This window comes from Bubalus bubalis, chromosome 21 (assembly GCF_019923935.1).
Source record: "Bubalus bubalis isolate 160015118507 breed Murrah chromosome 21, NDDB_SH_1, whole genome shotgun sequence".
NCBI classification, from domain to species: Eukaryota; Metazoa; Chordata; class Mammalia; order Artiodactyla; family Bovidae; genus Bubalus; species Bubalus bubalis.
Window position 1 is genome coordinate 42,435,554 of NC_059177.1, and position 24,695 is coordinate 42,460,248.

Below are 24,695 nucleotides of genomic sequence, written 5' to 3' on the forward strand. Positions count from 1 at the left end.
GTTCTTCAACTCTTCAAGTGTGGTGTTTGGTTTCTCAATTACTGGTTTCTGCAACAATAATACTTGTATAATAATATTAATAATTATTGTTAGATAGCTGAAAACCCCAAAACTTCCATACAGCGTGCTTTTACCAAGCCAGAGTGTTTCGCCATATGGCATACATACTGAATTTGTCCCGTGCATTTCACTTCCTATGCTAGCACTTCATGCTTAAATGACTGATGGAGACTTAACTGGTCTGCCTCTGTCTGTCTGTATTCTACCTCAGCCTTCTCCCCCAGTACCCCTCTACCGCCCCAAATATTCCTTCACTGAGGTTAATTCAGACTTCCCAGCTACCCTACTTTTCTTACATTCTCCTTCAAGAACCACAGTGGCACTTGACCCTCTGCGGTCCACATTTCTCTTCTTGATCTTCCAACAACTCCACAACCTGGCCTCAGTGCCCTATCCCACATTACTTCCCACATCTCCCAGGAGAGTGCCTCCTGCTTGTTAGGCCAGCCTCGTTTTATTACACTCAGTCCTACCTCCTACCTTTCATTACACCAGGCTCCTTTCCCCCAAAAAAGATCAGAACGGTCCCATCACCTGGAAATACAACGTTACTGTTGAGACATCTGCAAAGAAAATAATTTTCCATATTTAATCAATATTTTACTGCACTCTTTTTTACTCTTGTACTGTGGAAACAAACTCAGATTCTCATCCATATTAAAACCAAGACTCTTAAATGGAATTTGACTTTTAAAATGACATTATATTTCCTTTGTCAATTAATATATATCTTGATTTTGATAGATTAATAAAATAGACCTTATATAAAATGTGCTTCTAAGCAGATAACGGAAGAGCCTATTATAAGCACAGACCATTTTAAATACTGCTTTTCTTTTAACTTCAAAAATTCTCTTTTCTGCTTTTGTCCTGCAGTTTTAAATGTCTTAATTTTTTACTAAATGATTATTTTCTCTTTTTCTTTAACTCAGTAAGACCATTTAGAGAATTCATCTGCTGAAGTATTGAGGGTTCTAATTGTTTAATGGACAGAAATTAGGCCCTGCAAGAGTACTTTAAAAACTGGCAAATACAAGGCATAATTACAGATTCCTTAGAAGAATCTATTTCTGTACAATAGGTTAATTGGTAAGTAGACAGCACTGGCCACACTTTAGACCCAGTTTCCAATTTCAATTTCATCTGTACTTTTTTAAAAAACAAATACAAGTGGGTAATTGTGATCAAATTAGTCCTCTTGAAGGAACAATTGGCTACACTTCTCTGATTTTCAAAATTTAAGTGGTCTAAACCATCTGCAGTTAACTGCCTACAAATCTAGGGTTATTTCTCTTAAGTTGTCAAAGCCTTGACTCATGATAGGAACTCTGTAGCCAGGTAACCAATGTGTAGTTCATATTATGATGATTTCTTTGGAAGAATCAAAATAGTTTTTAAGAAAATTGAAGCCAAAACAGATAGATTTACCTAAAGGGAAAAATTGGTTTGGGGCTGGTTGACCCGGTTGATTGCCTCAAATCGCTGAACTTTCCACTTTTAAGATGGCTTCTTCATTTATGTGATTGTAAAAAGTACTTACTCCTCTTTCCCTTTTTAATTTTAGTGGTGCAATCTATGCATTGACTTGGTGGCATTTACCAATGAAATATTCAAAGGAGCAGTTTTCCAGTCACTGGATGGAATTACTGTCTCAGCGAACTGTAAGCTACGAAAGATCTTCACTTTAAAATACAAGCCTCAAGACACTGCTGATAAAGATGGTATGTTCAAACTACTATCAAGATTTTTTAGTTCTCCAGTTTTTAAAAAAGATAGACATGTCTTTGTAAAGTAAGAGTATAGGGTGTTTTTCTTTTTTTTAATTTATCTTTATTTAATTGTGGAAAGAACATTTAACATGAGGTCTATCTTAACAAATCTTACTGTTAATAAATGTTATTTTGACTATAGTTACAGTGTTATACAGCAGGTCTCTAAAGCATATTCATCTTGACTGAAATAATAATAATAGTTTTCTAATGATCATGCTAAGATAGAAGGATGGCTGAGATATTCCTCATATGATTTTTAAAGAGACTGGAAATATATACAGTAATTAAATTATTAATAACTGTACTCTGCAGGAAACAGAGCCATCTAGAATTCATAAGGCAGCACAAACTATCCTGCTAAGATATCTTAAACAACTAAAATATTGAGGGACTACTATTGCTTCTTTTTATTTTCGTCTGGGATTACTTTTAACAAAATCAATTCTCCTAGAAGTCCAGGAAATAGGACTGCACATTAGATGGCAAAAGTGATTTCTTAGAAGTTTATATGTAGACTTTAGATTTGTGCTGCATCTGGATGAGTGTTTGTGGAACAGAACACTGTGCCTATAAATTCACTTGGTAATAAAACACAGCAATGCATTTACAGCTCCCCCAAAGAGATCAAAAGCCAGGAAGTATGGCTAGTCATCTTATATACCACTTAAAGGCTGTACAAGAAAGTGAAAGATTTCATAAAAAAAAAAAAAATAGTACCCAGTTAATAAGAAAATTCAAAATTTATAGAAATATAGATAAATTTGGGTGAATTCCATATCAGATTGTAAGAGGTAAATGATAACCTAATTGAAATTTTTAATAAATGTAAGGAAAAAGTGAATCAAAACTTGACAGATTAAATACATGTTTTTGTCTCTGATTCTTTCTAAAGCTGCAATAAAATTATAACATAGGAATAAAAATGGTATTCTTCACCAGGGTGAAGAGGAGACAACAAAACATAAAAGATGTTCGTAAATTTTGTCAGATTGAGACGTGACAACTGAAAAGAGCAGAGAAGGCTGAAACTTTTAGTTTTACAGGGGGATTTACCAGTAAGATTCATAGCATAGAACCTCGGGAGATGAAGAACTGACTGTTCTTAGGAGAGGGTTCAATACAAAGACATAGGAAGATCCTGCACTCACTTCCTCCCCTGGACACAAGAAATCTACAGCTGCATTTGGAATGAATCTCTTGGAAAGGGACCTTCAAATTGGAAGAATAGCAACTCTACAACAAAGGATTTAAACAGCATCAAAGCTATGAGTGAGTGAAAAGTGAAAGTCACTCAGTCAAGTCCAGCTCTTTGTGACCCCATGGACTGTACAGTCCATGGAATTTTCCAGACCAGAATACTGGAGTGGGTAGCCTTTCCCTTCTCCAGGAGATCTTCCCAACCCAGGGACTGAACCCAGGTCTCCCGCATTGCAGGTGAATTCTTTACCAGATGACCTGCAAGGGAAGCCACAAAGGTATAAGAGGCAGAGATAAAGTCTCGCCGCAGGGGAAAAGAACTACACCCCAGCCACAGCACTGTACAAATGGGAAAGGTCACAGAGCTATGGACCTTTCCCCTGAGGAGCAGGATATCTGAGCTCCATGCCAGGAACCCAACCCCTAGGTCCTGTACAGGAGAGGTGAGCCCCTAAACTGACTGACTTTGAAAACCAGTGGGGAGTATGTCCAGGAAAACTATAGAACTGCAGGGATGAGAAATCCACTCTTAAAGAGCTTCCTGCAGACCTACTAGACCCCAAAACCAGTTGACCCATAGGACACAAACACCAGTTGAAAAGTGCCTGGATCATAGGTGAAGGGGTACTACTTACTAACCTTGAAACATATGCTGGAGAGTCAGAAACTAGCTGGAATAATCTCCCAGGTTTGAAACTCTAGCAATAGACCTTTTTGTGATCTCAGGCTACTTTGTAATATCAGAACTGTCAAGCACCATTTTGGAATTCTCTCTCTCATCTATTACGCCAGTGTGTCTGCCCTGCTGGGAGCCTCAGCCTTAGGGCTGTGTTTTGACTGGGCACTGCTTCCAGTCTGGGGACCAGTTCCACCCACAGCCACAGCCTTGCCAAAACTGGAAGGCACACACAGCCCAAATAGTTGGGCAAACCCTTGAATTCTTGGCTCTGGTGGAAAACAAGGTTGTGCTTCTGAGCCCCACTGAACTGAACCTTCAGTTCAGTCGCTCAGTTGTGTCTGACTCTTTGCGACCCCATGAATCGCAGCACACCAGGCCTCCCTGTCCATCACCAACTCCCAGAGTTCACTCAAACTCATGTCGATCGAGTCGGTGATGCCATCCAGCCATCTCATCCTCTGTCGTCCCCTTCTCCTCCTGCCCCCAATCCCTCCCAGCATCAGAGTCTTTTCCAATGAGTCAACTCTTCACATGAGGTGGCCAAAGTACTGGAGTTTCAGCTTTAGCATCATTCCTTCCAAAGAAATCCCAGGGCTGATCTCCTTCAGAATGGACTGGTTGGATCTCCTTGCAGTCCAAGGGACTCTCAAGAGTCTTCTCCAACACCACAGTTCAAAAGCATCAATTCTTCGGCACTCAGCCTTCTTCACAGTCCAACTCTCACATCTATACATGACCACAGGAAAAACCATAGCCTTGACTAGATAGACCTTTGTTGGCAAAGTAATGTCTCTGCTTTTGAATATGCTATCTAGGTTGGTCATAACTTTCCTTCCAAGGAGTAAGTGTCTTTTAATTTCATGGCTGCAGTCACCATCTGCAATGATTTTGGAGCCCAAAAAAATAAAGTCTGACACTGTTTCCCCATCTGTTTGCCATGAAGGGATGGGACCAGATGCCATGATCTTTGTTTTCTGAATGTTGAGTTTTAAGCCAACTTTTTCACTCTCCTCTTTCACTTTCATCAAGAGGCTTTTTAGCTTCTCTTCACTTTCTGCCTTATGGGGTGGTGTCATCTGCGTATCTGAGGTTATTGATATTTCTCCCAGCAATCTTGATTCCAGCTTGTGCATCTTCCAGCCCAGCGTTTCTCATGATGTACTCTGCATAGAAGTTAAATAAGCAGGGTGACAATATACAGCCTTGATGTACTCCTTTTCCTATTTGGAACCAGTCTATTTTTCCATGTCCAGTTCTAACTGTGGCTTCCTGACCTGCATATAGGTTTCTCAAGAGGCAGGTCAGGTGGTCTGGTATTCCCATCTCTTTCAGAATTTTCCACAGTTTATTGTGATCCACACAGTCAAAGGCTTTGGCATAGTCAATAAAGCAGAAATAGATGTTTTTATGAAACTCTCTTGCTATTTTGATGATCCAGTGGATGTTGGCAATTTGATCTCTGGCTCCTCTGCCTTTTCTAAAACCAGCTTGAACATCAGGAAGTTCACAGTTCACGTATAGCCTTGTGGGTTTCATTACATAGAAACAAACAGAATTAAGCAAAATAAGAAGACAGAGGAATATGTTCCAAATGAAAAAATAAGACAAAACCTCAGAAAAAGAAATAAAGGAAACAGAGATAAGCAGTCTCCTGGCAGAGTTCAATGATGATCATAAAGTTGCTCATTAATTTTGGAAGAAGAATGGTTGAACAGAGTGAGAACTTCAACAGAGAGATAGAAAATAGAATAAAGTACCAAAGAGAAGTAATAACTGAACTAAAAAATACACTAGAGGAGTTCAACAACAGATTGGATGAGGCAGCAGAAGGAATCAAGAAGCTAAGACAAAGCAATGAAAGTCACCCAGACAGACTAGCAAAATGACAAAGAATTTTAAGAGGTGAAGATACCTTAAGAGACCTTTGGAACAGCATCAAGTGAAATAACATTCCCATTAGAGTCCCACAAGAGGAGAGAGGGGCAAAAAAAATTATTTGAAGAAATAGTGGCTGAAAATTTCCCTAATATGGGAAAGGAAATAGACATCCAGATCCAGAAAGCATAGAGTTCCAAATAAGTTGAAACCAAAGAGCCACACACATCAAGATACATGATAATTAAAATGATAAAAATTAAGGATGAGAGAAAATCCTAAAAGCAGCAAGAGAGAGAAAAAAAAACTTGTTACATACTAAAACCCACAAGGCTATCAGATTTTTTAACATAAACTGTGCAGACCTGAAGAGAGTGGCTTAACATATTCAAAGTGCTAAAAGGAAGAAAGTTCAACCAAGAATTATTAACAAGGTTATTGTTCAGAATTAAAGAAATCAAGAGTTTCCCAGATAAACAGAAGTTAAAGCAATTCATCAACACTAAACCAACCCTGCAAGAAATATTGAAGAGACTTCTTTAAGCTGAAAAGAACTAGCACTAATTAATAATAAATTTTTAAAAAAGAAACACATGAAAGTAAGAACCTGACAATTGTTGTTGTACAGTCGCTAAGTCACGTCCAACTCTTTGAGACTGTGTGGACTGTAGCCTGCCAGGCTCCTCTGTCCATGGAATTTCCCAGACAAGAATACTGGAGTGGGTTACCATTTCCTTCTCCATGGGATCTTCCTGACCCAAGAATCAAACTGCATTTCCTGCATTAGCGGGTGGATTCTTTTACCAGGGAAGCCCCCCCCCCAAAAAAAATCTCACTCGAAAAGATAAATATATAATAAAGGTAGAGGGTCAGTCACTTATAAAGTAAGCATGAAACTTAAAAGACAAAAAACTAAAATATATTGTTCCAAAAATAGTAAAATTAACGTGTTATGAAAAACCCCAAACAATCTTTTTGGCCAACCTAATATATCCTGTGGGTTTTGATAAATCAGTAATGACATGTATCCACCATTGCAGCATCATACAGAATAGTTTCATTGCCCTAATTACTGTTACAATGGGGAGACCTGGGTTTGATCCCTGGGTTGGGAAGATCCCCTGGAGAAGGGAATGGCAACCTACTCCAGTATTCTTTCCTGGAGACTCCCCATGGACAGAGGAGCCTGGCAGGCTACAGTCCGTGGGGTTGCAAAGAGTCGGACATGACTGAACGACTAAGCACACAGCACAATTTCTATAGTGCAGTGCCTTTCAAGGAAGGATGGAAAAGAGAGATGATTTTAAAAGGAAAGTACAAGAGATGTCATGTAATAAGAATTCAAGAATTTGATGACTTGCTCTGTTGATGTCTGTATTACAGTAAGTGATGAATGTCCCTTTGTCTTTCTTACTGAAGGATGGGTCATTGCCTTCTGCAAAAACAGATTAGTTGGTCATAGCATTGAGACTTTTATCCAAGGAAAATTTTGTATGTGTTTCTTACATTCCATTCTCAGGTTCAGTTTTAAAATATCATATTAAATGCATGCTTAAGCTCAGTCCTGTGTTGTCCTTGGCTCGTTTAAACTACTACTATTTTACTCTAGGACCTCTCAGACTCACCCATGCTAGGATATGTTGCCTAATTCCATTGCTGTTCTCTGTTACACAGTGGGATATAATAGAAAATGAGTTATTAGGACCCTAAAATGAGTTATTAGGACCCAGCAGTTAACCAGTTTCTTCGTTGTCCAGAAGAATGACTTATGCTGGACAAGTAGTAAAGCATGATGATTCAGTTTAGTTTATTACTTTTATGATCCCCAAGGGAACATGGACTAACATTTGCGTGACTGAATTATTGATTAACTTGTATCACTTTGCATTTTTTTATAAAACATGATATATGTGTAGATAGAGCAGAGAAAGATGGAAGAGAGAAAAGAACAAGTGATGATCCATTAATCATGAATTTATACTGCCAATCACAGTTTTATAGGTCTCCTGTTTCCCCAGTCTCCCCAGTTCATTGTTCTTCCTGAAGTCTCAGGACTGGGGAGTATGTGTTCAGTATTCAGTAATGCAAGAAGAGAACTATGATTTCAGACTAGGAGCCCTTTGAGGGCTAAAATTGGATCTCCACATTTGTATTTCTAGTAAATGACCTGGCACCAGTAACGTGTCATAAATGCTTGATGAATTAATGGAGTAAGGGCTAGCTAACTGTTCGATTATTCATTCACTATCTCTATATAGTAAACCTTTATTGGGTGTCTAACAATCTGAAGAAAATTATCCCTTCAAAGGTGACAGAAAAAAATTAGAAGTACTGATGTCTTCAGAGACTCATTGATCAGGAAAAGGCCCTAAAGATCATCTAATTCAGTGTCTTAATTATACAAATAAGGAAAAGAAGGTCCATGGAAATGAGGCATCTTGTGCTGAGACTGCAGAAGGTAGAACTCAACACCCACCCTCTGACTGCCATTTTGTCAGTGCTGCTCAAGTTTACCATCCACAATAAGTAAAATGACTTAGTGTTTTTAATAATTGACCTTGTTGAGTTTTTTTCCCACTTCTCTCCTCACCTGCAGGTGAGGTGAGTGTACATCATACCCAAATCTTGTCAGTTTAAGGCTACATTTCCACTCCTTTCCAGAGAGGAGCACGAACTCACAATGCCCTTGCCTAGCAAACCATGCCAGGGGAAGTTAAGTGGGTGAGGTGCCTAACAGCCAATAGAAGATCCCACAAGAATTAGTCACTAATGTCCCTATATCAAGACTCAGAATTATTCTAAGATATTTATTATATTTTGTAATTCAGTTCAGTTCAGTTGTGTCCGACTCTGTGACCTCATGAACCGCAGCACGCCAGGCCTCCCTGTCCATCACCAACTCCCAGAGTTCACCCAAATCCATGTCCATCGAGTTAGTGATGCCATCCAACCATCTCATCCTCTGTTGTCCCCTTCTCCTCCTGCCCTCAATCTTTGCCAGCATCAGGGTATTTTCAAATGAGTCAGCTCTTCAAGGTCAGGTGGCCAAAGTATTGGAGTTTCAGCTTCAACATCAGTCCTTCCAATGAATACCCAGGACTGATCTCCTTTAGGATGCACTAATTGGATCTCCTTGCAGTCCAAGGGACTCTCAAGAGTCTTCTCTAACACCAGAGTTCAAAAACATCAATTCTTCTGTGCTCAGCTTTCTTAATAGTCCAACTCTCACATCCATACATGACCACTGGAAAAACCATAGCCTTGACTAGACGGACCTTTGTTGGCAAAGTAATGTCTCTGCTTTTTAATATGCTGTCTAGGTTGATCATAACTTTCCTTCCAAGGAGTAAAGCATCTTTTTAATTCATGGCTGCAATCACCATGTGCAGTGATTTTGGAGCCCCAAAAAATAAAGTCAGCCTCTCTTTCCACTGTTTCCCCATCTATTTGCCATGAAGGGATGGTACCAGATGCCATGATCTTAGTTTTCTGAATGTTGAGCTTTAAGCCAACTTTTTCACTCTCCTCTTTCACTTTCATCAAGAGGCTCTTTAGTTCTTCTTCACTTTCTGCCATAAGGGTGATGTCATCTTCATATCTGAGGTTATTGATATTTCTCCTGGCAATCTTGATTCCAGCTTGTGCTTCATCCAGTCCAGCGTTTCTCATGATGTACTCTGCATATAAGTTAAATACTGTTTATAATAAAATACTATTTCTTCAAACCTCTAAGGACAACAATTTCATTTACATTACCATCCAAATAATTAAGTACCTCGGAATAAATTTAATCAAGGATGTAAAGACTTGTACACTGAAAACTATAAAACATTGCTAAAAGAAATTAAGAAAGAGCTACCTAAATGGAAAGACATCCCACATTCATGAATTGGAAGACATGATATTGTTAAGATTTTCAATATCATGCCAAATGATCTAGAGAATAAATTCAGTCTCTCTTGAAATGTCAGTGGCCTTTTTACAGAAATGGAAGAAACAATCCTCAGATTCATATGGCATTGAAAGAGGACTGAATATCCAAAAATTTCTTTAAAAAAGAACAAAGTTGGAGGATTCACACTTCTCAATTTCAAAACTTGTCTCAAAGTTACAAAAATCAAAGGAGTTGTTGTTAGGACTGACATATAGACCAATGAAACAGAGTTAAATCCAGAAATAAAGGCATGCATCAGATTTTGGCAGGGACACCAAGAGCATTCAATGGGGAGAGAATAGTGTCTTCAACAAATGGGAAACCCTACCTCACCCAATTTAAAAAAATTGACTCAAAATGTATCAGTTACCTAAATATAGGAGGTAAACCATTAAAGTCTTAGAAAAAAATAATAGAGATAAATCTTCATTACCTTAAATTTGGCAATTAGATATGTTACCAAAACCATAGTAACAAAATGTTCAATGTAGATAAACTATACATTATCAAAATTAAAAACTGTGTATCAGATGACATTATCTAGACGGTGAAAAATCTCTTCTTGAGCTTTTGACTAAGATCAAGTGAAGAAATAAAAAGATGGCCTACAGAATGGGAGAAGATATTTGTAACACATATCTGATAGAATATATACTCTGTTTCATAAATAAAGTATACATATATATTCTGATACATTCTAGAATCTGAAATACATAACACAAAAGCAAAATGACAACCCAATTTTTTAAAACGGCCAAAAGTCTTAAATATATCTCCAAAGAAGGTACACAAAAGAAGATAATAAAAATGTCAGCCAACAAACCTAAGATGCTAAATATCATTGTTCATTAGGGAAATAAAATTTTAAACCACAGTGAGATACCACTTTATACCTACTAGGATGGCTATAATTTTTTTAATAGAAAATAAGTGTTAGCAAATGTGGAGGGAAATTGGAATCTTCAAGCATTGCTGATAGGAAACCAAAATTGTTCTCTCATTGTGGAAAACATTTTGGCAGTTCTTTAAAAACTTAAACACAGCGATACCATATGACCCTGCAATTTCACTCTGAAGTATATACTTCCCCAAACAAAAAACAGATACATGTGCATGCATGTTTATAACAGCATTATCTCCAATAGCCAAAATGTGAAAACAGCCCACATGTCCATCTCTGGATGAGTAGATTGACAAAAATTGTTAAGTACTATTTACACAGACACAAAAGGTCACATACTGTATGATTCCATTCATGTGAAATATCCATAATAGATAAATCCATGGAGACAGATTGTAGATTTGTGACTGCCAGGGACTAGGGACCAGAGAGAATGGGGAGATACAGGTTAATGGGTAAGTTCACTGTGAATGTACTAAATGCCACTGAATATTTTACTATAAAATGATTAATTTTATTAAAATTAATTTCTTCTCAATTAAAAAAAACTGTGAAGATTTTGTGTAGTTCCTTTAAACATCAAAACCTTTTATTATTCAAAACAAAAGAAAAACACACATACCAGGATACAGTGGTGTCGTCACCATTGTAATGAAATAATTTTCATAAGTATCTGCTGTTACCAATAATAAACATTTATATAGCACTTGCTATGTACCAGGGAGTGTTCTTATCCTTTTATACATTAACTTATTTAATCATCACAGTAACCCTGTAAGGGAAGTGTTATTTTCATATCCATGTTTCACAGATATGGAGAACAGGGCAGAGCAAGGTAATTACAATGCCAGGATCACACAACCGCTTGCTATAGCCAGAACATGAGACCAGGCTGCCTTGCTCCAGAACCTGTGCTGTTAACTGCTATGATATACAGCTTAAAATCTTTCTGCATTAATACAGTTAAACTCCATAAAGCAGGGATTTGAATCCATATCAGGGCCCAGGGACAAATCTGATAGTTATATTGTAGGTGAATGAATGAATAAAAAAATGAATCAACTTTATACCAGTATTGTTAAATTAATTAGATTAAATGTGTCCCCCTAAAATTTATATGTTCTCTAATAAGATAGCCAGGGTTTCCCTGGTAGCTCAGATGGTAAAAGAATCTGTCTGCAGTACAGGAGCCTTGGGTTCGATCCCTGAGTCAGAAAGTTCCCCTAGAGAAGGAAATGGCTACCCACTCCAGTATTTTTGCCTAGAGAATTCCATAGACAGAGGAGCCCACAGTCCATGGGTTTGCAAAAAGTCGGACACAACTGAGCGACTAACACACGCACACAATAAGGGATCCCAGACGCTCCCTCTCCCTTCCCACCATGTGTGGTCTCAGAAGGAAGACAGCCATCTGTGAACCAGGGTTGGGAGGTTTATCAGACATCAGATCTGCTAGTGCCTTCGTCTTGAGCTTCTCAGCCCCTAGAACTATGAGAAGTAAATTTGTTATTTCTACACATTTCCACTCAATCTACAGTATTCTGTTATAGCAGCCCAAACAAAAACAAATACTTTGGCAGTGAGTAAACATTTGTGTTTTCTGCTTCGTTCTCAGTGATGTTTCAGAGAGGTGAGATTTGATATAAGTAAGGGACTTTACTAGGCACTACAAGTAAGTAAGATGAATATAGTTGAATCCAGAATCAGTGAATTATTACAGAATTGGTTCTTATTTAAACGACAGTGAATTATGAGTATCTGTAGTGGAAACATATCTATAAATCTAACTGTTTTGTAAGGCATCCTCCCCCTCCCCAATAAAATGGGGATGATGATTCTTAATGCATACAGTGCTTTATATATGTGTTAAAATTGATGACTTAATTTTTAAAGCTAGTAAAGATCCTCATCAAGGGTATTAAACACCATAGAATGATTCATTTTATGAGGACTGTATGTCCAAAGAAAGGAGGACAGGGTTACCAAGTCACTCAAGCATTGCAGTAATATACCATCTCATACTGGGAGCAAAGGTGTCAAAAAAAACTACCATCTGGTTCTGTCTGGATGCTGTATGAGCAAATCTGTCAGCTTTCTCAGAGCCTTATCCATTTTGCCTTTTTGAGTCTACCATTCTAGCCAACATAATGTTCTTTCAGATGTGTTAGCAAAAGCAGTTCAAATTCTATTGTATCGTAGTTCAACCATTAACTAAGCAGTCTGAGTGTTTCCATACAAAGCCCCTGCCCTGGAGATAGAACTTGTATGAAAGAATAAGACAGGCTCTCGTCCCTTAGTATCTGATGGCCTGCTTGATTTGTTATTTGCCATCAGGGGAGAAAAATATCCAAATAAAATGTGCATGGAGTACTATTCAGGATATAGCTGAATAAAGAACAACCGAAGAAGAAGAACAGAAAACTGGGCAGCTGCATTTAATCTAGGTTGACTGTTATTAAGGGGCTTTTGTTCATGGCCATTTATTAAGCACCCCATTTGAGCCAAGTGTTTTACTAAATGTATCACTGGGATTCTCTCACTATTCAGTGTGGGAGAACTGTCTTTCTTTCGCCTCCTAGAATGTACCGAAGTCTTTCTGTCTTCAGAGTCTTCAAAAGCTGTTTCATCTACCTGAATAATCACTCCTACCCCATTTCACCAGGCCACTTTCTGCTTATCCTTTATGACTCAGCTTAAATGTGTCTTTTATCAGGAAGACTTTCCCTAACAACTTATGAAGTTGGATTCCCCCATTACTTCTCTCATAACATCTTGAACTTTTCTTTCAGAGCATTTAACACAATTATAATTAATTGTGATATAGCTTGTTTCATATTCTCTGCTGGGTATAAGCTTTAATAAGGCCATCATAGAGTCAACTCTGGCTCACCACTAAATTCCCAGCCACTAGATGAGTACCTGGCACAAAGTAGAGGCTCAGTAAGAATTTACTGAATGATAAAATGAGTAAATGAATGACTACAGGTAGACCATGCCCTGTAATACAGTTCAGCACTATTTAATTTTTGTGTAGGATCTGTACTATTTTTGGAATTAGTCTTTATTTTTAAATTAAGCCATAAATGCTAAAAATACAAAATAATATAACCTAGTAATTGAGCCTAGAGAAGGGGGAGTGGTTGGTGGGGAGATGAGTTAAGTTCTATTTAGGTCTATCAGAACATCCAGCTACCTGGTTTAAAGCCCCTTCATAGTTTGGAATCACAGAAAAATGAGACTTAAGCTTCTTTCCTCTTTCTCAAAAATGAAACTTTCCACACAAAATCTCAGGAAATTTGACAGTCACTAGTCACTTAATGATTAAGCTCTATTTTAAAATAATACATCAGTAGTTTTTTCTCTAATTTATCCCTTTATTGCAGGTTTTATTTTATACTGCCCACAATATTCATTCCCTCAGAAAATAATCCAATAAGCAATAAGACAATTCTGAGAGCAAAGAGAGAGTATATATAGAGAAAGGAAAAATGATGTAGAGGGAATTTGAGCCTTTTAATGGGAAATCTGATTTGCATGTCAACCACGTTCCTGTAAGATTCAGATTGGAGTTTTGTAATAGTCTCTGTCTTGTTCTTTCATAAAAACTTGTGGATTTTTGGTTACCAGAATTTGCTGTTTGTCTCTTATTAGTTGGAAATCCAACTTTTCTTTTGGATACATTTCAAACTTTGTGTGGTATTGTACCCTGTACCATCCACACAAGCCCTCCGAGCTAAAGTTTCTATAATTTCTCTTCATAGGGTTCAGAATACAGCATTTTATTTTAGGTTCTTCTTAGCCCACAGAATTTTCTTTCTCTATTAATATAAAAATCTCAGTTTATCAATATTGGCACCGATGTGGAAATTATCTTTTTCTACCTCAAGAAGTCTGAAATGACGTGTCAAATATACATATATAGAGAGAGTTAGTTTACTTACTTTCCAAATTTTTTTTATTTTGAGAGTTCATTTACTCAGTTACTTTACATTGGCTTTCTAAATGTCAATGGCAAGTAAGAAATGAATGGACAAAGAATACCTGAAAACTAAGATTTGTAAGCTCAATGGCATTTGTAATGACTGGAACGTTAGGACACTTGGAAACCATTACATTGCTGATGAGCATTTAAATTTTTAGTTAAATGATTCATTTTCCTTTTCAAGATTAGGACATTAAAATCTAATTAGGGAATGGCCACAGCTTGGATGCACAAAAACCTAACATCATTTGCCTTTATAAACATGGTTAGAGTTTATACTTACATAAGGATATTTTTGAGGGATGAATTTGGTTGGATTTTTCTTACTATTCATATTCACATGTGCACAAACCAAATTTTTTCCACTAGATTCTAAAAATAGAATTTTTTTTTCCTACTAAAAATTAAATTATTATGAAGAAGAAATAAAAACTATGCATAGACTAATCAGGAAAAGTTATTTTTCATTTTTGTATATTTCCTTCTAGTCCTTTTCCTATTTATATGTTTCATTGAACAATTTTCTACAGTTGAGATTTGGATATATTACGTTCATTTAACACCTTATCTTGAACCGTTCCCATCTTCGTAAATACAGTGTCTTATAAACTCTTAACTGGAAATTCAAGTTGTTTCAGAAATTATAAACATTTATATTGACCATCTGAGTTTCTGATTTTTTTAATGTAGAAAAGATTCATAAGTGAAATCACTGAGTGAAATATCATGGACATTTTTAAGGCTTTTGATGCACATAGTAAAACTGCTTTTTGGAATGTTAACAGCAACTAAATTCCTACTTGCTACATATGACAAAGCTTAATATCTTTGCCACAAAATAGGTCATATAAACAACTTTTTTAAATAACCTAGTAGTAAAATGGGTTAAGAACATGAACAGAAAATTTATTATAATGAAAATTTAAATATCCATATAAATTTATATGAATAATATGAAATCTCATTGGAAATGAAAGCTATAATAATAAAAATGCTACTTTAATTAAACTACTTTTTTCTTTGAAAGTATTTGAAGATTGGGTGTTAACATTAGGGAAAGCTGGGTAAAGGGTATATTGGAACTCTGTACTATTTTTGTAACTTTTCTGTAAGTCTAAATTTATTTCAAAATGAAAAGTTAGAAAAATGACTCATATGCTGGCTCTAGGTGGTTACTCAGTAATGTCATTGTACTTAGTGACCTTCTATAAATGAGTCAGTGTAATCCCAGAAACCTTCATTGAGCATACTGAGCTGGTTCTTCTGAGTGCTACTCTCGTATTAAAAAAACAAATATAAAATATTTCCAATCAATGCTCTCATTCATTGCAGAAGTTTCTGAATCTGTTCCATATGTTGATACTCTATCTCATTTAATCCTCTCTACAATCCCAGAAAGTAAACCTTAAAATTATTTATGCTCAGATGAGGTAACCAAGACTGTATAACACTGAGTAACCCATCCAAAGTCGTATTCTAAAATGCTTTACTTTAACTGTTTTCATTTATAAGGTATGTCCATTTGGCAGAAATTGCTTACATTTGGGGAATAAATGTTTGTCTTTATTTCCAGCTGGACATGATGCTCCCTTTCCAATAGATGAACCTATAGACATTATTCCAAGAAGCTGCCAACTAACGACAGATGTTCCACAAGTCACACAGCTGCTAAACATGACTAAACTCCGCCAAACTGAAATAAAATTTGGGGGTCATCCTCTGAATTCAACAGAATCAGGTATGAACTCAAGTCCTAAAGTATAAGCCTCTTTATTTTTAACGCCAAAAAGTAAAGGGTGTGGAACAGCCTGGCAATGATGCTTCATAGCTTGAGATTATATATTAAATCACTTTAACATCAGCTTTTGTCAGTGATAATTCATTTTAAATTTCTTTTTTAGCAGCCAGAATAGCTTCTCGATTTTTATATGTTAAGTCAAACATCCTTGGTCGTTCCTGTCTTCCCATATGTGTCCAAGCCCTGCCAGTTACACCTCCAAGTCAGCTCTCAAATCTGATCCTATTCTTCTTTCATTATTTGGGTCCCCACTGTCACTTAACCTTACCCTCCCAGTTAATCTTTACATTGCTGTCAGATTTCTCTTTCTGATAATAGAAATAGAAATGTAACCATGGTGCTCTTTGATTAAAGACTTTTAATGCCTTTCCTACTATCTTAGAAGACAAAACGAAAAAAGCTCCTGGGGACTCACACAAAGTCAGTCTCCCTTATTCCAAACTTACTCCACAGTTTCATCTCCAGACCCTTTCTCTCATTCCCCATGTGTTAATTTCTGACCACTCTCTGCAGCTTTCATATGTTCTTATTTTGAGATTGCTGTTTCATTGGCCTAAAATGGCTTCTTTGCCTTTCTGCCTGGAAAAACACTCAGTTTGTCTTCCTAAATCCAACTCAAATGCCACCTCTTCTGTCCTAACAAGCATTGTTCTCCTTTTGTGATGGTTTTTTTGTTCCTTGCAATACTTTTTAATTAATATTCTTTCATTCCCAATTAAACGTGACTCTTTCAAAAAGAGCACTGTACATCATTCTTCTATATCCCTACCACCTAACACAGTGTTTGCCATGTATTTGGCCTGGTGCTGCACACTCATATGACAGTAGCCAGTCAGATAACAGAAATGAGTGAAGTGAGCCGGATGCCTGGACATCCAACCCACAGAAACATTTTCTACTTCTGCAGTGAGCCCTGTTGGTAGTGGAGGGGAGCAATTAGGGAAGAAGAGTAAGATAGTGCTTCAAACAAACTGTTCTCTACTGTTGAAACAGTAATATCAACAACTGATACAAATGATACAGTACCTGGCAGTTAACACTCAGCCTCTGTGAGTGAGCTGTAAGGGAGTGGTGAGAACTACAGCAAACTGGATTCTTGTTCTCAGCCTAGAAGGGACAGCTGCAATTCGGTTCTAGCCAAATTTTGCCTTGCAAGAACACAGGCACAGTCTCACCAGATCTTTCTTTTTTTTTTTTTTTTTTCAAGAGGAACTCAGTATCCCAGTGTTTATATCAGTATTTGTTGTTCAGTCGCTCAGTCCTGTTCAACTCTTCGCAACCCCATAAACTGCAGCACACCAGGCTTCCCTGTCCTTCACCATCTCCTGGAGTTTGCCCAAACTGATGTCCATTGAGTTGGTGATGCCATCCAACCATCTCGTCCTCTGTTGTCTCCTTCTCTTTGACAATTTTAAAATATTGTCTAAACTCTAAACATTTTTGAAACACTCTTAGAGTCAAACAAAACACGCCAGGGCTGCCAGTTTTCTACCTCTGTATTGGACACTCATAGCTATTGACCAAACAAGTGAATAGTACTTACAGATCAAGAAATCTGTTATTCAGATGAGCAGTTCTCAGCTTCCTGCATGTTAGAATCACTTGCGACATTTTAAAAATAACTGATATAAAAAAAATTTTTCCCCTAATGTCTATGCTTCACCCCCAGAAATGTTGATTTAATTGCCCTCGGTTGGGTTTTGTTTGTTTTTTTAAACTTCTCCAGCCATTGTGACATACAACCAGGTTTGAGAACCCTGAATGAGTGACTGGATCACTTATCCCCACAAAGGTGATAACCTTGAGAGAAATCACGGTGAGGGGTGGGGGAACTTGTAGGGTGTGTTGGTTCTCAGATAACAGATGGGGAAGAGAGAGTTGTCAAAATTCAAGAGTGGTCAAAGTAGAAAGAGGAGAAAAGAGATGATCATGATGAGATGTATTGCATGCATGCTAAGTCGTGTCTGACTCTTTGTGACACCATGGACTGTAACCCACCAGGCTCCTCTCTCCAATGGATTTTCCAGGCAAGAATACTAGAGTGAACTGCCATTTCTTTCTCCAGTGATGAGAAGAATGAAGAACAAAAACAGACTCACTTTTCAGTTCAGTTCAGTTGCTCAGTCATGTCTGACTCTTTGTGACCCCATGGACTGCAGTACACCAGGCTTCCCTGTCCATCAGCAACTCCCGGGGCTTGCTCAAACTCATAACTCACTTTTACTCTCTATGTTTATCCAAAATTCATTTATTCTTGGTATATTTTTATTGCATATTTCTGGAGATTTGGGACTATTCTGTTAACTTTTTCAGTATAAACCCTGTAAGAGAATTTGACACTATATTTTTCAGTCCCTTGTAATGAAATTTCCAAACTCACAAACAAGTAGACTATATAGTGAATCCCCCATATTTCCATCATCTGCTTTGACAGTTGCCATCTTTAGGCAAGAATTTATGATAGCAGTGAGAACCCGGAAATGGCAACCCACTCCAGTGTTCTTGCCTGGAGAATACCATGGACAGAGAAGCCTGGTAGGCTGCAGTCCGTGGGGTCCCACAGAGTCGGACACGACTGAAGCGACTTGCGGCGGCGGCGGGAGAACCCGGATCGTGAGAATTTGTGTATTTGTTATATGTACTATCTTTAGATAGAGAGGGAGAGAAAGAGAATATATGCAATCTATGTTCATTACAGAACCTTTGGGAAATATATAAAAGTTTTCACTACCCAGGTAGCCACTGTAAACACCTCATGTCATAATTCAGTCTTAATGGAAAATTCTCCACAGAATACAATGAGTAAGAGTGTTTCGCGTAACCAAACACTCTGTCTGTATCTAACAGGCTGTGATAACTTTCCATAACAAAAATGATTGCAAAGCCTATCATGTCACTCTTTGTAGTTGTAAATGCTCCTTTTTTCTTCTGTCTCTCGAGCTTAATGTTTTAAGAATTGTGTCTTTAAATAAAAATGCAAGTCTATATCCAGATATTTTGTTTCTTTATTTTAAATTTAAACTTCAAGGACACTTGTAATGCCAGAGAATAAAGAGAAATTTGAATAAATATTAAATGCATCATTAACTCAATATTACAATTAAACAAACTTTTTCATAGGCCATGTTCAATCCCAGCCTGTAGAAGAGGGTTAAGTTAGTATATATTTTTCTAATTCTGCAATTGGACTTTCAGTGCATAAGGATAGTCAACATGAGTTGTTTACACAGAAAATTAATAATCACCGTTGAAAAGCTTATTTCTTCTGTCCTATGAAACTCAAATGTACTTATATTCATTTATAACCATACGGTTTATGATTGTTCATCTGAAGTAAATCTCATAGCACATGTACAGCAGCTAAAATTTACATAAACGTGCATCGAACTTTGTAGTTCGCTTTCTGCAAATACTTTTCAGTTGCTTTTTTTGACATTTGTGGGCTTTGAACCTTACTGTAAGTGATTATAATAAAAATTATTGTTCTCTGTGTGAGATATTTTATTTGAACGGTGTAGCTAATGACTAATGCCCAAGGACAGACTTTTTAATCATGGAAAAACCAGGAGGTATTTCTTCATTTTAAGTATTTATTTTTGTGTCTTTCTAAAATGAGGGCTCCCTGTGATGAGATTTGAGTTGCATGAAAAGTGGCTGGGTGTTCTTGTAACTAACAGTACTTATGTAAATTGTGATATTTTATTATAAATGTGCATGCTAAGAGATCCCAGTATGCCACTACAGAATGAAGTAGCTGCTTCCTATGGATGCTTTCTGGTATGTTCACCTGAGCTAAAAAGGAAACCTTGAACCTTCTGTTTTAGAGTGCATTTTTTTTAATGTCATGTAACTTGATCAATAGCATTTAATGAAATTAATAAAATAATTGTGTTTCCAAAAAGTCTGTTGCCACATGTTCGCACTGTTCACTTTGTCAGCTCCCAGTGCACATTAGCTAGTGATTGTTAGTCTGCAGAGGACTGTAGGATCCGATGATCTTATTTTCATTAATGGGACCCCACTTTAATTGAACCAGAGAATCAGATATAGTTATTGAAGTTGAGCATTCAGCTACTAATGACAAGATGCAGTGGTCCACTAAGCACAAATCAAAACCAATAATTTGCTTAAAAATTAGGACATAGTTTTCCCAAGTGCCCTCCTTTCCACAGCAGCAATCTTATTGGATTTTTATTCCTTTTTAATTAAGAACAGACTGACATCCCTATCTCCTAGCTCAATTGCAAACATATAAATGAAAGCATCCAGCAAAACCATGATATAGTGATCTAACTATAGTTGGCATTGGTGAGATCTTTAATAGAATTTCTTCTTTGCTTTGGACATTATGAAAGCAAATTTCAAGTCAAGCAACAAAATCTACTGTAAAGTAGAATCTTAAAGAAAAAAGAGTTAGATTCTGTCTTCGGGAACAAGCGAGACACTCTTAATTTGTTCTTTTCTAAAGCCAGACTACTGGTATTCCCTGGTTTGTTGTTGGTTGTTGGTTAAAGAAAGGCTGCAATTAAAAAAAAAAAAAGCAGAAAACCTGAATAGACATTTTTCTTAAATTTTAAAAGCTTGTAATGAAAGTACTTTGCATGGGATGTGCATTCTCAATTTAGCCACATTTCTCCCCACATTCTCCATGTGAGTTCTTGTCACTGTATTTTGCCTGCCTGGCGTTCAGTCCACTTCATTTGGCCCTCCCCAATACCACCACTTTATTCTCTCTAGAAAAGATTATTACAGTATTATATTCTATTCTTTATTTCTCAAGAACCCCATTAGTCTTCATCAAATATATTAATTACCATATTCATAAAGTTCTCATACTTATCCAAATCATTACTATTGGACACACTTTTCAGATAGCAAAACAAAAATTTTCAGTTAGATGGTTTTACAAAACTGCCCAGAATATAAAGAGTGGACAAGGAAAGAATCCCCTGCGATGCCCCCGGCCCACCAAAGGCCCACCACCACATGTGGTGAAAAGAGGACACCAAGGGTCTGAGCTCAGGCTCCGAGTGGACAGATCTCTAAACATGGTGAGCCTCAGTTTCTTCATCTGTAGAGGTGGAATAATATCACACCAAGCGATTGACAATTCCATAGAGATCATGTACACATCATCATATCCATCATCCTTTTGAACTCAAATTGAATAGCATTTCCCTGACCCTAAAGACTAGATACCAGCCCCCTGTCAAACACACTGAACCTTCCCTTCATAGCTCTTACCACAGTTGTAATCATGTAGTTATTTATGATTTATTTGCTGTAGCATCGATCTCCCTTGTGAGACTGTGAGTGCCTTGGAGGAGGTTATGTGTCCGCCTTACTCCTTGTCTTATTCAGTGCTTAGAGCAGTGGCTGCCCAGGCTAGGTGTTCAATCACTGCTGAAAGAATCGGTGGATGAAGGAATAAATGATGGTGAATGGACTTCATAAATTGTTAAATTTTATTCAAGATGAAAGATATTAATATCATATTTATAGGCATTCACTCCCTATTAAGCACAGTATTTAGTATGTTGCATGGATTGTTTCAGATAATCTAACAAAAATGCCTGACTTAAGTACTACTATTATCTCAATCTTATGAATGAAGAAGGTGAGACTCAGAAAGTTTGAGTACTTTGTCTAAAATAATATTGCTGTACTAGATCAGCCTTTTTGTGTTTTTGATATTCCTTATAACAATACACCTATAATAAAAATCCAATTCAAAATCTGGATTCTTATAGCAGGTTTAATTCTGATTTGATTGTTAGATAATAGATGTAAGTCTTAAGCATGACCTCTCAATGATTAGAGTTGAAGATTCAGCAGGTTTTTCTAGTTAAACTTTGAAAACCTTTCAAACTTAAATGACTATAATAATTAGAACATTGTATCTTGGGACAAAAATGAATGTTTATTTTTCTAAAAGACAATTAGAGAGTAGACCCTCAGGTTTTATAATCTAACTACAAAGGCTGTACCCCTCAGTAAAATAGCAAAATAATTAATGGTAACATCTCTGACCTACACCAAGTTCATTTTCCGCAAACTCAAGAAAATGAAATGCCTAGAGCATGGCTTTAATCTAATCTTGATTTTTAACCTTCTGTTATGCATATTGATATCAGCTCTTAAAAGAACTCCTTTTAGAATTCAAAAGGCATGCATTTCTGCTTGTAGTTTTCTTTCATTAAGATTTTTTCTCATTATAGAAACTTCGTCCGTTCTACTTTTTATTTTAGAAACCAAAGGTCTAAATTGCTTTTCTTGTAGCTTTTAATTAGGACCCTATTACAGTGGATACAGAGCATGATGCATGTTTACATGGATAATTATGACAATTTTTATATGATTATAAACAGAATCATTAAAGTGAAACAGGCTTTAAGAATGTGTATGTGTTAATTGTACTAATAAATTGTTAAAGGCCTGCTAATTAAAGAAATAACTGAATGGTGGAGTATTGTATACTTTGCTTTGTGGAAGGAAAAAGGTACGCTAAAATTTGTAAAACTTAAAAAATATATATCCATTTAACCACATAGTAGTAGATTGCTCTTTAAAGAAAGGTCCATCTAGTCAAGGCTATGGTTTTTCCTGTGGTCATGTATGGATGTGAGAGTTGGACTGTGAAGAAGGCTGAGCGCCGAAGAATTGATGCTTTTGAACTGTGGTGTTGGAGAAGACTCTTGAGAGTCCCTTGGACTGCAAGGAGATCCAACCGGTCCATTCTGAAGGAGATCAGCCCTGGGATTTCTTTGGAAGGAATGATGCTAAAGCTGAAACTCCAGTACTTTGGCCACCTCATGCGAAGAGTTGACTCATTGGAAAAGACTCTGATGCTGGGAGGGATTGGGGGCAGGAGGAGAAGGGAACGACAGAGGATGAGATGGCTGGATGGCATCGCTGACTCGACGGACGTGAGTCTCAGTGAACTCCGGGAGTTGGTGATGGACAGGGAGGCCTGGCGTGCTGCGATTCATGGGGTCGCAAAGGGTCGGACACGACTGAGCGACTGATCTGATCTGATAGTAGACTCTCTTATAAAATACATCATATCTCTGTGCTTCAAAGAATTATATCAAGCTTAATTATAGTTTTAATAGCCATTGGCTATCCACTGCTAAGCAAGAGATTCCTCTGAGAAATTCATGGTATTTAGGAATTTATAGCTCGAACTGTGACAGTATAATTTTTTAAGATACTCCCCCCCCCCAAAAAAAAAAGTTTATCTTCTAATCTTGGATACCATCCACAGTTGTGGTGAGATTTATTCATTGTGTACCATGTTCAGATGATTGTACATGGAGTACCAAATAAATGGTCTTTCTACTCAAAGAAACTTACATTGTTGTGGGGAGTGGGGGGAACCTGTATATAGATGAAGAATATGAAAAAAAATCAAAGAAACTGCACATGTATGATGTTTGAACAGAAAGATATGCCAATAGCCAAATGGTTTCTATGATTGGAAGTTAAAAAAAGAAAAAGAGCTTCTATTCTGGTATTGAAAACTCCCATATAGGCCTGTGCCATATCCCATATACCCCGTGAGGACTCTCAGTGGCTCTTCTTTCTAGGAAAATCCACATTTGAGAACAAACTCAGTAGTCTAGGATTTTTCCTGTTTGGTCACAGAAGGTACAAATGATAAGTCTGAAATAGATTTTTCCAACTGGCCTGGAATTTGAATGTCATTTCTTTCTTTTGCTGATCCTAAGAAACTAGCAATATTTTTATTGACTCCAAATGGTTGTTTATAAATGACTGAAAAAGATGCAGTTGCACACATAGCCAAGTCCATTTGCTAACACTAGGAAATTTCACATGTAAGCTGAGTTAGGCATCTGATTCTGGTGCCATAGCACTGCAGCTGTTGAAAGCCACACAGTTCTTATAAGTATCAATATCTTGGTCATTGTCGACCCTTCTTTTTCATCCCCCATACCTTGGCAGTTGTTCAGTCTAGTTGTCCTCCTCAATTCACACATAAAACTCTTAGGTAGATTTTTTCCTTAAAAATAAGTTTCAACGGTAGTTAGAAATATTCAGTCATTTAATCCAACTTGCGTTCTGACCCCTTATACTTTATGATTCCTTTGGTTTGCTCAGCAAAGGTCTGTTGCTCTGTGTCAGGCAGTAGGCTAGCAAACCAGGGATGACAAAGCAGACCACTGAGTTTATATCTACTGAAATATACATCATTGGGGAATTCCATAAACACATGTGAAAGCGTAAGTCTGACAAGTTCTGTGAGGGAAAGCTTATGGGAGTACTTAATTTGGGTACCCTAATCAGAGGAGTATGGGAAGACTAGTCTGAGAAAGTGATATATGATCTGAAACATAAGGGACAAGAGGGGAAGGAAGATCCTTCCTGCCATGGGCAACAGCATGTATGAATGCTCTAATACGTAGGAAGAACTGAGAGGCCAGAGCAGAAGATGGGAGGTGTTAAGGCTGAACTGAAACTGAAACATGCAAGTTATTGC

The 24,695-nt window shown here is 37.2% G+C and overlaps 1 protein-coding gene across 13 annotated transcripts in view; it reads left to right on the plus strand.

Annotated features, from left to right (window-relative positions):
- Positions 1-24,695, plus strand: part of CFAP20DC (CFAP20 domain containing) — a 260,052-nt gene that overhangs the window by 127,133 nt on the left and 108,224 nt on the right. For 11 of the 13 annotated variants that reach the window (XM_025272911.3, XM_044934048.2, XM_025272915.3 and 8 more), the window contains 2 exons: positions 1,625-1,781; positions 15,974-16,138. In XM_025272911.3, coding sequence (XP_025128696.1) covers positions 1,625-1,781; positions 15,974-16,138 — 322 coding nt within the window. Of the gene's footprint in view, positions 1-1,624; positions 1,782-15,973; positions 16,139-18,199; positions 18,287-24,695 lie in introns of those variants that run through there. The other 2 variants (XM_025272924.3, XM_025272922.3) reach the window with 2 other exon arrangements.